The sequence below is a fragment of the Charadrius vociferus genome, unplaced genomic scaffold (genome assembly GCF_000708025.1).
Source record: "Charadrius vociferus isolate BGI_N301 unplaced genomic scaffold, ASM70802v2 scaffold593, whole genome shotgun sequence".
Lineage (NCBI taxonomy): Eukaryota > Metazoa > Chordata > Aves > Charadriiformes > Charadriidae > Charadrius > Charadrius vociferus.
In genome coordinates, this window is record NW_009647739.1 from 1,572,712 (window position 1) to 1,586,203 (window position 13,492).

The 13,492-nt window shown below is 47.1% G+C and overlaps 1 protein-coding gene across 1 annotated transcript in view; it reads right to left on the reverse strand.

Moving 5' to 3' along the window:
* Nucleotides 1–3,688: 3,688 nt before the first annotated feature.
* Nucleotides 3,689–13,492, reverse strand: part of SLX4 (SLX4 structure-specific endonuclease subunit) — a 21,851-nt gene continuing 12,047 nt past the window's right edge. Inside the window, exons 7-12 of the mRNA XM_009881940.1 lie at nt 11,900–12,046; nt 9,975–10,144; nt 6,355–8,810; nt 5,439–5,541; nt 4,719–5,201; nt 3,689–4,186 (exon numbers count right to left, since the gene is read on the reverse strand). Of these exons, the coding sequence (XP_009880242.1) occupies nt 3,850–4,186; nt 4,719–5,201; nt 5,439–5,541; nt 6,355–8,810; nt 9,975–10,144; nt 11,900–12,046 (3,696 nt within the window). The 3' untranslated portion in view covers nt 3,689–3,849. The remainder of the gene's footprint in view (nt 4,187–4,718; nt 5,202–5,438; nt 5,542–6,354; nt 8,811–9,974; nt 10,145–11,899; nt 12,047–13,492) is intronic.

A 13,492-nucleotide genomic window follows, 5' to 3' on the forward strand; every position in this document is an offset into this window, starting at 1 on the left:
GATGGCGCCGGTCCCGTCCCATTGCCCGATCCGCTCCCAGCTCACGCCGACGCTCTCCCCGCGCTCGGAGGGCCTCCCCGGTGCTGGATGAGACGCCATGGCGGCCGGAGGCTCTCCCCGCGGGCGGAGGGTTTCTCTGAGGGCCCCGGCGGAGGGCGAGGCCGGGAGCGCTCCTCCCGGTCAGGCCAACGCGGCCCGTCCTCGCAGGAGCTGAGTGAGCAAGACACAATGGCAGTCCGCGCTTTCGGAGGAGAAGAAAGGATGTAGAGGACACTGAGGCAGAGCTCCAGGAATTGGTCCTTGGCTCAGTGCCCTCCTGAAAGATGAGGGCCTCCACGGGGCTGCTGGAGCCTCCTCGGCCCCCAGAGCGGAGACGTGGCCTTCAGTGTTGGGAAAGGGGCAGTGGGCTTGCGCTGAGCTTGGGTGCGAGCTTCAATCACGGAAATCCTCGTTCCTTAGCAATCTAAGCTAACAAGATGATGCCTGGGCAGCAGAGCAGCCGGAGAGGCGAGGGACCGGGGCAGAGGAGTACCTCGGAAACCCTGTGCTGGGAGACAGCAACTGACTCACGGGGACACCTTTGCTAAAGGCTGCGTCACCTCTCCCAGGCACTTGGTGTTTCATTAAACAACAAGCAGCTTACATCCAATGCCTCTGAAAGAAATTCTGTGCTGGAATGGTATGATAAGCAAATGAATACATTTGAAATGCATTTCCAGAACAGCTCCAGTCCCCTTGAAGAACTGCAGGAAGGATTGCTCTCAGATTTATCCTTTTGATATCTAACCGCTGTCTAAAAGCGTAGTACCCGGGCTGTGTTGGCCCAGTGGAAGGGGAAGGCACAGCAGCCACCACTCTGTGCTTTACAGCATGCCCATATTTTGTAGTGAATCGGCCCCTCCGCGGGTCTTGGCCGTTGGCAGAGACCACGGTGATGGATCACACCCGTGTAAGCAATGCCACTAAGACAGGGTGACTTCTGGAGTAAGTGGGCACACAGAACTGTGCCCGTGTGAGGAAACAGCTCTCTTCTCACATGTGAGATTATTACATAAACATCTGCAGGACAGCTTTTCAGAATAAACCCATTGAGACTTATTTTTTCAGGCAGGAAATGTGCCAATACACAAACCAACGTGGCGTAGCTGCAAAGGAGTATCCATAATCGATCCCGCTGCCCATTTGATTGTCACAGGGAATTTAGAAGCAGGGTTTTCCAAAGCACACACAGAGCTCACATGGTACATGTGCTTTGTGCAATGCCAGTAACATACCTGCTCCTTTCTTTAACTGAAATAAACAACTAATACCTTAGTTCAAAAGGGTTTTTTGTTTCTGCAGCCTTGGAAGTGTTAATCAGAAGTATCAAAATATTTTTGATAGTTACACAGTTGGAAATAAAGAATGATGACAATGTATTTTCCAAGACAAACAAGCCTGCATTAGGAAGGTAAGAAAACACAGAAATATATACAAATCAAACTGTTTGGCAACACATTATCACTGGCAGATGGCAGCATCCGCATTAGCTTTGGGAAGCACGCTCTGCTCATGGATAAATGAAGCAGGCAAATGGATAATTGCTTTCAGATAATTTGCAGTGTATGTCAGATCTGTCCTTGTGGTCTTGAAGGCTGCAAAAGATTTTAAGTCCTTTTCTCATCATCTGAGAAAAGTTTTAGAATTGCAAGAGACATTTCGTCAGCTTCGGCAACAAGGAAGCATCGAGGCAAACCTCTGTAGAGCGCTCACCTCCGAACCCTGACAACGCAGATGGGATATTTAAAATAATCTTTCTGCATGAGGCAAAGACTGCCCAGTTGCAAGGTTTAAGGATGACAAAGATAGGGGGATGGAGACATTTCAGTGACTAAAATTCAGATTTTTTTTGTAACACGCTGAACTGTTTTTTGTGACTCAACACTATTTGAACAATTGTAATTTATATCCATTGAACTGTGACACACTGTTCATGGAAGGTTAAGATATAATAAAAATCTGATTACAAAATCTTCGACTGTAAATATGTCTTACCTAAAAACAGAGCAAAAAAGCTGGGAAGGGCTCTTATTTATTTTCCCATATTAAGACTGGTAAATAGGATGGGAGCTTTTTCTGTGTATGAAGTGTGTGTGCTCGAGAGAGAAATTCACGGTACACTGAGGGAAACAACATTTCCTAGAATGCCACTTAAGGCGAGCCTTGTCCTTTTCACGTACCAAAGTCATCTCTCAGCAGCTCTAGCCCAAGAAGGTGGGGAAGGAAAAGTGATGTGACTGCCAAGGAAAAAAACCATCCCAAATTCCTGAAAATTCACTATTTTGCCCATTTCCCCCTCCCCAGCAGCCCTCCCCTGCAAGGCCAGACCGCACCCTTCCCCCCAGGTCTCCCTTACCTTTGGGCAGCTCGTCTCTCTCCAGGTCACCAATTCATCGGCCACTGCCAGGTGATCGCTCTCATTCCACCTCTCCTTGCTGCCGGGCGCCTGTCACAACTCCAGTTCTCTGCTCGGGGTTTCAGCCAGCACAGGCGCAGACCACGGACTCCTGCTCTCGACTGGACCCAGCGTTGCTGCTTAGAACCCCCCCCAAAGTCTGTCATAAGACGTTATTTATAGTTGAGCATCACCTCACAAATTGTTTATTGTATATAATATAAATCAAATAAAACCAAGGATATACTTTATCAAAAATAGAGAAATATTTATAAGTTCCAAATATATAAATACATTTAGAAATCTGGCTTCTTTTTTTTTCCTGAAGTGTTGCATCTACATTTTGTTGAGTGAGACTCAGAACTGCCAGAACAGACAAAAGTCAGAAGATGTGAAAGTAAACACATAAAAGATGACAATTTAGGGTCCAAGGCTTCCCGCAGAGTCTCAGACAGTTTACAACCTAAGAACAGTCCAGTTTGGAAGTGAGCCTGATCAGAGATGTGGGTTTAGATCAGGTTATAAGAAGTGCTGAAGAGATCCAGTGGCCACTATAATACTGTCATCTTAAAACCGCCTCTGTCGAGGACACACTCAAGCTACACTGAGGAGGTAAAACGGCGCTCAGAAAATGCAGCAGATGGTATCTTTAACACAGATCCAGCACGCAAGCGAACGTACAGAACTGAATGTTCGAATCTAAAGGGCTTTCAGATGACATCTCATGTCAGAGGGCACTTTTGGGAGCCATCACAAAGAGACCAGAAAAAACACCTCTGCTTTTTGGCAGCCATTGAAGAAACACAGATTTAGGAGTTTTACCAGAGATTACAAATGGAACCAAAGACAGAAGAAAGGCATTGTATTTCCACAATGCTCCCTGCCTTAACCATCAGCAGGGCAATCGTATGCCGAAGAAAGGAAGACGGAAGTCCCTGGGCTGTGAAGATTCAGTGCTTTACACAGGGCAAAGGGGACCGGATCCTTGCAGGCAGATTATTCTACCGAATACTGGAACTCGAAGGGTGAAGCATTTCACAGCCCAAGGCCAGGGAAAAGGTCTTGGCAAGTGTCACAGGGGAAAGCACCTGCCTCTAGAAGCACCACCAGGAGGAAAATTTGGGGACCTAAAACCTATTAGAAAAATGAAAAGAAATAAAAAAAGGCACAGGAAGAAAATCGGGGGGAAAAAAAGAGGCTCCAGATGACCTGCGTGCTGAAGGCAGGACAGCGACTGGAGGAGCGTGCGATTCGTCAGAGCCATTCTCCAGCGTGTCATCTGACAGCAGGCCACAAGGAGGAGCAGTGCACCCACCGACCACAGCACCGCTGCTAGCACCAGCCTGGAACGGATTCCCAGCTTCTCGGGAAGGCCTCCATGCACAAAATTTTCAGGATGGAGGAGTGGGCTCCATTCAGTATCGTTTCCTCTGTTTTTTGTTCCCCTTCCTTTTCTGTTCCTTCTCCTTCCGGGCTCTGGCTGTGGTAAACGTGATACAGTGAGCATCTAAAAAGTCCAGCAGCTTTGCCTTGGAAATTTTAATGCCGTTCTGTTTCAGCTCTGTGTGCAGGTCAGCCAGCTCAATTGGCTCATAAAAGAGAATCCTGCGGTAGAGGGCTGTGTTTGAACGGATGTAGCACCTTACTGCCTCCAGCTTTTCTTCTTCCCGAGCTGCTGCCTGAGATGCTGGAAGCTCCTCTTCCTCCTCCTCAGATGCAAAAGCACAGGCTTCAAATCCATTCATGAAAGAACTAAAAGCAAGATCAAGTAGACCAGAGATCAAGGAAAGAACAGGCCATTGAGGACAGGACCACAGCTCCCCAGTTCCTCGGTGGCCAACCCCTGTGACTACTCTCTATAGGATCCCAGACTCTCCAATACCCACACCAACAAAATGAGTGAAGCAGAACATGGCACGTGTTCTGCAAACTTCCTTGCCGAGTAGTGCTGTGCCATCCTCTCCCTACTCTGGCTGCAGGCTCTCAGCCAACGCCGAGGGCTCCTTGCCCTCTAACTTGAGGAGAACAGGCATGCCAGATTTGGGCCTTGCCCACGTGGAGCCACAGGCATTTCTGTGTTCTGAGAATAGCTCACTGGGAATTAGACTAAAAAAACCCAAAGCCTGTTTCTTTTGTAGGAGCGTGTTGACCTTCAAATCACAAGCCCAAGGAGGTGGCAGGGCCACTGTAGGCCACGTGGATACTCACTTCTTTCTTTGTCATGTTCCTAGCTCATCTCTGTCTTGCACCATTAACTGCTTTGTTTAGTATTTTGTTCCCTTACCTCTGTGAACCAAAAGAGATGTCGCTTCCATCCACTGAAGAAACTGCAGACTCCTGAGATGCTGAGAGTACTGGTTCCTCACCATCAGCTGCCAGAGACCATCTCTCTGGAGATACAGATGACCTTTTCTGCTCTTTGGCTCCTTCTGGGTGATGTGTCATTTTAGTTCCCTCCTTGGGTGCTGCACAGGCTGTTTCACGGGATCCAACAAGCTCATCATCAGCACTCCCCACAGGGAGCACTGAAGAAGCGACAGCTACCTGCTTCCTCCTGCCCACAGCCCTGGAGGCATTGGCACGCTTTCCGCCTGCAGTCTGGTCCACCTTTGACTGCCTAGAGCGTTTGGCCGGGGACTTCCGCTGGGGAGGCTGGGAAGATGGGATTTCATCCTCAAAGTCAGAGTCCCCGTCCTGGTGAGTATACTGGAATATCTCCTTCAGCTTCAACACCATCTGGCGTTTTGGGAGAGCACGAACTCCAAATCTGAAAGAGAAAGGTGGAAGCTTCGGTTAAGATAATGCTGCACCTTCCACTGTCACAGCTCAGGAAGGGGCTCGGGCCAGGAAGTCCAGTGGTCTGCTGGAAAGGTGTGACATGACCTCAAAAAACACTGACTGGAGCTTCACCGAGGCTTCCCTTTCAGCCTAGGGGCTTGCTTTCATGCTACCTGCCAGCAAGTTGCTGCTCATAAAGAGATGTACTCGTGGAGGTAATGCTAACCTGCTCAGCTCCTTCTTCAGCTGTGGGGTCTCCATCATGGAGTAAGCTGGCATTGGTGTCATCGGAGTGCTGGGAGTCTTGTCATTCTCCTGACAAGAAGGTTCTGCAGCAGGATGAAATTACCGTGATCAGAATTAGTACAGAAAGGACTCAGAACAGCTGGTATCGTCCCCTCTTAGTGGCAGGTAATCTAATATTATACAATAATTGTTTAAATAGCACTACTTTTCTACAGGCTCTTTTAATTATTACTCAGCTTCATACTGCACAGAACAGTCAACACTTTCTTTTTTTCCTAAGCTGGGATACTTGGGTTTTACTGCCTTTAAATCAGAAAACAGCTTAAATTAAGACATATGTCATGCCTGAATACGAACCCCATTCAGGGCTTTGTTAGAACAGGCAACATTTACAAGGCAGTTAAAAACAAACATGTTTACTGAATTCTGCGAAGTGGTTCTTCTCCCAGGAAGGAAATTTCATAACAGGGACCTGCAGAAGAAACTGAGCAAGTCAGGCTCCTGGGGTCCTGAGTTAGATACTGATTTAATGATACCAATTTACTGATACTGTGAAGCACAGTCAGTCCTCACGCGTCATGTTCTAAACACCCATTGAACTCATCACTTAGTATGGCATAATTAATAATACATTTAATTAGATACTATGAGATCAATTAGTGGTCTTAGATGGAAGGAACCATGCAAGGATACGTGCCGGGCATGCAGAGGTCTGTTATGAAGGTGCAGAACCAGCAAAGAGAAGGCAGCACCAGACAGCAGTGCATCAGCAGAGCTTTGCAGGAGAGCAGGCGTGAAGCCTGCCCATGGGCAGGACCCTTTCAATGTATCAAGTGAACCACAGGTGAGATGACTGAACCTAGTCAAATAAATCTAGTCTCAATACAAGCTCTCACCAGGAGTCTTTACAGGATCCGTCCGACAGGCACCTGCTGCAGCTGACAACCTCTGAGACAGAGGAAGCATCTCTGGAAATTCATCTTCCTCCTCTTGTCCATTCCAATCATCCCAGATTTTGGAGTTCAGGTAACTTGGTCTACTGCCCACTGGTGAACATGCCTCAATAGGACTCTTTTCAAGACAGAGCAAAGTTCTTCTTCTGCTAACAGGACTGCCTCGAAGAGGGGTACTGCCCTTAATTTCCTGCGCGTGGGCTGGGCTCTCCCACTGGTCATGCCAAGAGTCTGGTTTGGCGCTGCTGGCAGTGCTGGTCTTTGCACGGCTGACGTGGTTGGAGTCCTGGCTGTTACCTGTGACTGGCGACAGATATTCAACTTGCCAGCAGTCATCAACGGGGACTGGGGGCTCGTCACAAAGCAAGACGCTACTACTCACAGAAGGCAGACTTACTTCCTTTTCACTGTCTTCCACCTCAACCACACTGCTGTTTGCTTTCTCTTCCAATGACTGCTGGTGGCATGGAGGCACAGGTTTGGATAAAAACGAGATCTTGGCACATTTGCTTTTTATGTTGGTGTGGCCAGGGGAGACGAAAACTGAATCCACTGGAGAAACCGGTGGGGAGTTCTTGGACAATGATCCTGCTGCTGGGCTGCTGGAAGGGGTCCTTTCACTGACCGAGGTCTCCATAGGCAAATGTTTGTCTGACAATGTTGTTTCACGAATTTCTATTAAATTTCCAGCCATTTCATGGTTTCTAGTACCTGCTGCTAAGTTCTTTGTATTGAGTTTAGATCCTGAACTCTTTAACAAATTAATACTTGTGACCTCAGTCTGTGTTGAGAAACTTCTGCTTTTGCTCAGAACTGGTGTGTCTGGCACTAGCCAGGAGCTGTCTGTACCTGAAGACATTTCATGACTGAGCCCTTTTTGAGGGCTCAGGTTTGGACTCCGTTTGCTCTCTGTACAAGCATCTGCTTTGCTGAGAGGCAATTCAGTGGGTATCTTTACATCATTACTTATATGCACTGTATCTGTAAGGGCACATGAGACCTGGGTTGATCTCTGCTCTGTTTCAGTGACTGAGGAGTTAGGTTCAGGTCTGGGTATCTCGGGACCTTGCTCTATGTTTGTACATTTCAGTTGCCCAGGGATTTCCATTTCCTTCAGAGCGAAGACTGACTCTGGCGACTTCTTATTTTGTTGTAACTCCATTTCATCATCAGAAGATAAAACAATAACATCACCTTCCTTGTCCCCCTGAGCTGCAGCATCCTGAGCTCTGATGACTGGTGGTGACAACACTGGGACATACGTCTGCTTGTTTAAATCAACACTGGGAAGCTCTGCTGGAGAAATTAAGTTGTTGTTTCTTGATGCAGTATCCAGCTCATTGGCTTTCTGAAAGGGTATGTCATCAGATGGGAATGATGTTTCCTTTCTGTTTTGCTTTGGTGTCGCCACATGTTCTCCGGCAAACTTTCTCTCTGATTTTGGAGATGCAGGTGAAGAGCCAACAGCAGGAAAAAGGGGCACATAAGGTTTGGGAGGCGGAGTCCTGTAAAACCCGTTCCTATGTGGAGAGAGGTCTTTTTGTGACTTGCTGTACAAAAGTGAATCATTAACATCAACATGTTTTTCACTAGGATCTTTTCCCGATTCTCTGATAACTTCTTTCACTGGGGAAGGCTCAAAGTAATCCCCCTGAGTTGCAGAAAACAAGTGTTCATAGCTTTCATTTATAGTATCACCGTTGGAGCCAGAAAACTGTTTTTCACAGTAATCTGTCCCATCATGTGAGACCTGAGATGACTTGGAATCCTTCACATCTTCACATCTCCTCACAGTCTCTCCTTCATTAGCGGTGGCACCATGGGATGCTACGTCCCATTTTTGAGGTTCACCGTGGTGAGGAACAAAAGTGGTCTGTGCAGCATTCACACTCTTGCACCTATTTATATTCTGCATTTTCTCTTCTGCAGACGAGTCACATTTAGGTCTTTCCACATCATTGTCATCCCTCAAATCTTTGAAGTTGTTGCTTATTGAAGCAGATTCAGATCTCTCTACCTCTTCTTCCTCCGTTTGCTGGTTCGTACCTTGGGCTGCCTCAGTATCACTGCAGATGCTGCAGTCTGTTCCCTCACTCACCTCTGTTTCACCTTGAGCCATCTTTCTCTGAGTTGCAGCAAACTCGTAGATTTCCTCCAGCTCCTGTTCACCCACTGCGTTGTCATCTTCCTTCTGGCATTCAGCGTTCAGCAAAGCTACTTCTTCCTCATCTTCACCCACCCACACTGACTTCAAGAGGTCTTGGAAGTTCTCAGCTCTGTCCTCGCAATCTTTTTCATCCCTCACAGAGATAAGATCATCTTCTGAATCCGCTCCAGAAGACACCTGACTCTCTCCAGCATTGTTTTCACACTTTGCCACCAGTTCCCTCACACCAAACCTGCAAAGATATAATAGGAATGTTAGTATTTTCCTCCTCCAGTATTTCTTCACCATTTGACTGCCTGATCACTCTTGTGAGCCTTGTAATTTGCACCAGAATGCTGGTTTCCTAAGACATACAAGATCCAGTATACGCCTAAACTCTGGAATTCCCTTTTCCAGGTGTCACTCACATGAAAGCATCAGGCTCACTCTTCCTTTTTTATGTTTGAGACTAAACAGCTATATGACTACACTAAAACCCCTTTGCTATTTGCACTGGTGAGAGCCTCATGGAATGGCTGGATGATGTCTGTCACATGCAAGCTCCGTGGCTTTCTAGAGTGACAGGGCACCTCTGCACATGCAGTTTGGCAAGACCCAGCCATTTTCCCTTGGTATCTCAGCAACTGCTCCTCTTTCAAGTTCTCTAATTAGCACACACCTAGGATAACGACGGAGAGCGTGGCTGACACAACACGTTAGCATTCTAATGCAAGTGTTGTTCAGATTACTACAGATTGTATCACTAGTGCAATGCTTTGAGAATCAGATACAGAAGATATGCTCATCATCACCATCAACATCAGCTGTCAATAAAGATCCTGAGACAAAACTCTTGGCAGAAGTTTGCTATTGAACATAGAAAATCTCACACAGATACAATCTAAAGAGAGACTCATGGAAAAGATGAGGGTAGGATGATCACAGAATCACAGAATCGTCTAGGCTGGAAGGGACCTTTAAGATCATCGAGTGCAACCATCCCCTAACCCTGCCAACCCCACCACTACACCATGTCCCTCAGCACCACATCTACATGTCTTTTAAATACCTTCAGGGGTGGTGATTCCACCACTTCCCTGGGCAGCCTGTTCCAATGCTTGCAACCCTTTTGGTGAAGAAATTTTTCCTAATACCCAATCTAAACCTCCCCTGGCATAACTTGAGGCCATTTCCTCTTGTCCTGTCACTTGTTACTTGGGAGAAGGGACCAATCCCCGCAATACTACAAACTCCTTTCAGATAGTTGTAGAGAGCAATCTTCTGTTCAAGTTTCATTTAAGATGTAAGCAGAGGACTATGGAATTTGTAAGCCACTAAAACTGCAAGGGAAGATATCAGGTTGGGGTCTGCGTGGCTGAAAGCACGAGGGGATCCAAAACATGCTCACAATACAAACCTGGCAGCCAGAGCCCCCACCTGGGGCAGCAGCCCAGCAGGGATGTCAGCATCAGCAGCATAAAGGCATCCCAGGAATGCACACACCGCCTCTCCCATCACGTCACTCAGCAGCACACGGCGCGTCTGCGCATTCCCATCCTCCTCCACTAAGAACCCTTCGCTGTGAACCTGGGGGAGGTGGAAAGCAAACAAAGTCCATTTGCTGGTAAAGGAATGGCAACACCAATGTTCTTGTTCATGTCAGCTTATTCCTTTCATTCGCTAAAGTCTCGTCCTGGGACCAGGAGCTGATGCCTCAGAGGGAATCTAAAATGACCAGTTACGCAGAGCTTCATGTGGAACAGGCCATTTCCTTCCTGACCCCACAGCTGTTAGCTTGGATAAAGTTTGACTACTCAAATTGTTTTAGTCATACATATAAATGATGGTCTTGGAGTCCTCCAGTTAGTTTTGGAATCAAATTACTTCCCAGAGCACCATTTCCAGAGTTATCAATACCTCTCTATAAGCGAGCTTCCTCTGATCTGTTTTACATTTACCTACCCTTGGGGCACTGCCAAAACTCCAGTTCTCCTGGTGTCTCACAGGAAAAAAAGACACCATACAAAATACTGCTCCCCTGAACTGGACCATTATTTGTGTGGGGCCGACTTGACCTCAGGTTTTGGTGAAAATGCACCTCCAGTTTGGGAAGGTCTTACTTCCTTTGCAGCCAGATCATGTATTGTGCTATCTGAAACTCTCTCCAAAGTCAGGGGACGCCATGCAACAGAAAACACAAGCTCCAAAATCATCTCTGATTAATTACTGTCTCCTTGTTACCCAAGTCTCCAACAAAGAAGAGCACTCCCTCACCTATACAGAAAATAAACATGAAACACTGTTCTGCAGGTGGCGTCTTACAGGAAAACAAAAATACATGCCGGAATCAAAAATACAGCAGGGTCCAATCCCACAACTCTACCCACACAAATGATTCCTGCCCAGGAAAACAGCGGATGGGAATGCTGAAGCCAGACAGAGTTGCAGGGAAATAATAAAAGAACGTGGCTAACCCAGTTGTTTTTCAAGTCATTTGATCTATGGGCACATGCACATGTGCTAATGGTTGTGAAGATCCCTTAAACAAATCTCACGTAAGACTGCTGTATGGCATATATGAACCTGCTTCCCCTCCCCAGACTCTCATGGGTGCCTTAGAAATGGCCCGAGTCACCCTGGGTGGAAACTGCTGCCAACATGCATGAGGATAAAACTGATTCCACTGTTTCCACAAGGACAGCTTTAAAGAAAGCTTCCTTTGTCAGGGAGCTGGCTGTATGGACTGGCAGCAGCTCTGTGAAAGAGTAGAGTTCAAATCTTAGGCTCAGCGCCTTTCACTGTCCCGACAGGAGACTGCATAGGAGCAGGCTGGGAACTGTTCACCCCGAAATGCTTCCAGGAACAGAACAACTACTTCACTAGCCTTGCAAAATTCAGCGCAGCTACCTCCAAACCAACTCTGAGAGTGACAAAACCTCTGCGTAAGTTATTTTCAAGTACTTCCCAGAATCCCTCTAACTCCATACTCAGGCCTCCTGGCCTGGGTGACAGGCAGGACACGCCAAGATGGACAAGGCAGTCTGCACTTGCACAGGTACAAAAATTCAAGGGCAAAAAGCACTTAGGAAGCTTCTTTCATTGCTCACGGGCAGAATGCAAGGAGGGATCCTTGCCTCCTCATAGCGCCCCCTCCCCCCCCGGACAAAGTACCACATTTTCCACCACTTTGTCAGGTTTCCTAAGCTGAAAAACCAGTGCAGATCCAGAGGCACTTGCCATCAGGCCCAGCTTTGTGCCGATTCTGTCACGTTAACTGATTGTAGGTGTGGCCATTCCGGACATTCCTGAAGCAGAAGAGGAAAGTATGTCAGCAGTACTTACAAACTGAACGGCCTGCGGACACCGTGCGTACAACACAAACATGTGGGCATAAAGGACTTCCCCAGAGTCCACCTGGAACTGGACGTCACTTAAGTGGGGGTTGTTGACCATTGCACTGAAATCTTCAGCCAGCAACCTGAGAGAGGACTAGAACACAGAAGGAACACAAAGACTGAAGTTACATTACAGCGGTCAAACATTTCCCTGAAAAATAAGAAGGGAATAACCCAGTTAGTCAGCACTGCTGTACTGTGGGCTCCAATCGGGATACACTGCCTCTGCCTCCTGAAGATAATCGTCAGCATTATCAATTTCAGGTCCTCCCATAGGACAAATAAGCAGACAAGTCTTAACAGACATTTCTGGCTTTGTTTTCCCCCACTTTTTCAGAGTCCGGCAATTGTGAAGAAAGCATTTGTGTTGTATTCGACTATACTTGTTTTGCCTTGTATTACAGCAAATTATCACCCTCAGATCTTCACCACACCATTTCCTGATGTGGTCTAGCCACTGCCTAGAGTTGGCCTCTTGATCTACTGCCTTCCACCACATTTTTAGGAAACTGTAATTTCCACTTTGACAGACGTGAACTCAATTCACTATAATTAGAGTAAGAGGAAAGAGGATGACTCAGGGATGGGGTAATGAGCCTTTCTTCTCACATTCACTGTCTGGCATTGACAGCTGAGAAGAGCAGCTCTGCAACAAGGGCTCCATATAGAATAAAACTAATGGAGGTGTCTGGTTCAAAGCAATTTATGTGCTTGTTACTGAAACCCCTTTTGAAAATTCCACCGAATTATAAAAAAAACCCATAATTTCAATTATCATTCTAGAACCCCTTGCTAGAATTTTGGGGAGGGGTGGCTGACTGAGCTACCTGTGACTGGCTACTGGTGATGGTAAGGTCAGGCCTGGGCTACGCTTCCAAAGACGGCAGTGATGAACACTGTTTCTGCTCTGGAGCTGCTCCCAGTACAAATGCACCACAGGCAATCTTCTAAAGGCTCAGATCCCTCTAGGCAAGTGTTGCTCTGGCTGTGGCCAGTGCTCCAGAGAAGTGTGAAATACCCTCAGCTCACGGTTGAAAGGCTGTCTGACTGTAAGTGGAAACCAGTTTAGAGTTAACACACTAATCATTGACCTTGTGCTTTTCAAACCTACTGCAGACTTGAGGAACTGCAAGTTCTATTCCAGCGAACATCTGCATGAGATGCAGTTCCACCTGGAACAACACAGCTCTGTTTTATTAGCAGGTTTCTACATTAGCAGTGGACTGTGGAAACCCAACCTTTCTACTCACTCCAGCATGTGTTTGTGGGCAGCCAGCACTAATTAGCACCAAAACAGCAGCACACACCAGAACACTTCTTCCAGGCCTTCATAGGTGGGCTAGAGAAGAACTCTGCATGTTGTGGCAGTGGTGTGGACTGATCTCCAAGGGGAAGACAGGAAGCTCAGTCTGGAAACTAATCTGGTGTTTCTTGCTTTCTTATTCTTGGCAGGTAGGATACCTGCAAGACAGTACCTCAGGAAGCCAGCAAACACAGACTCCTGATGCTACGTTCCAGGCAGCAAGCCCAGAACAGCTTT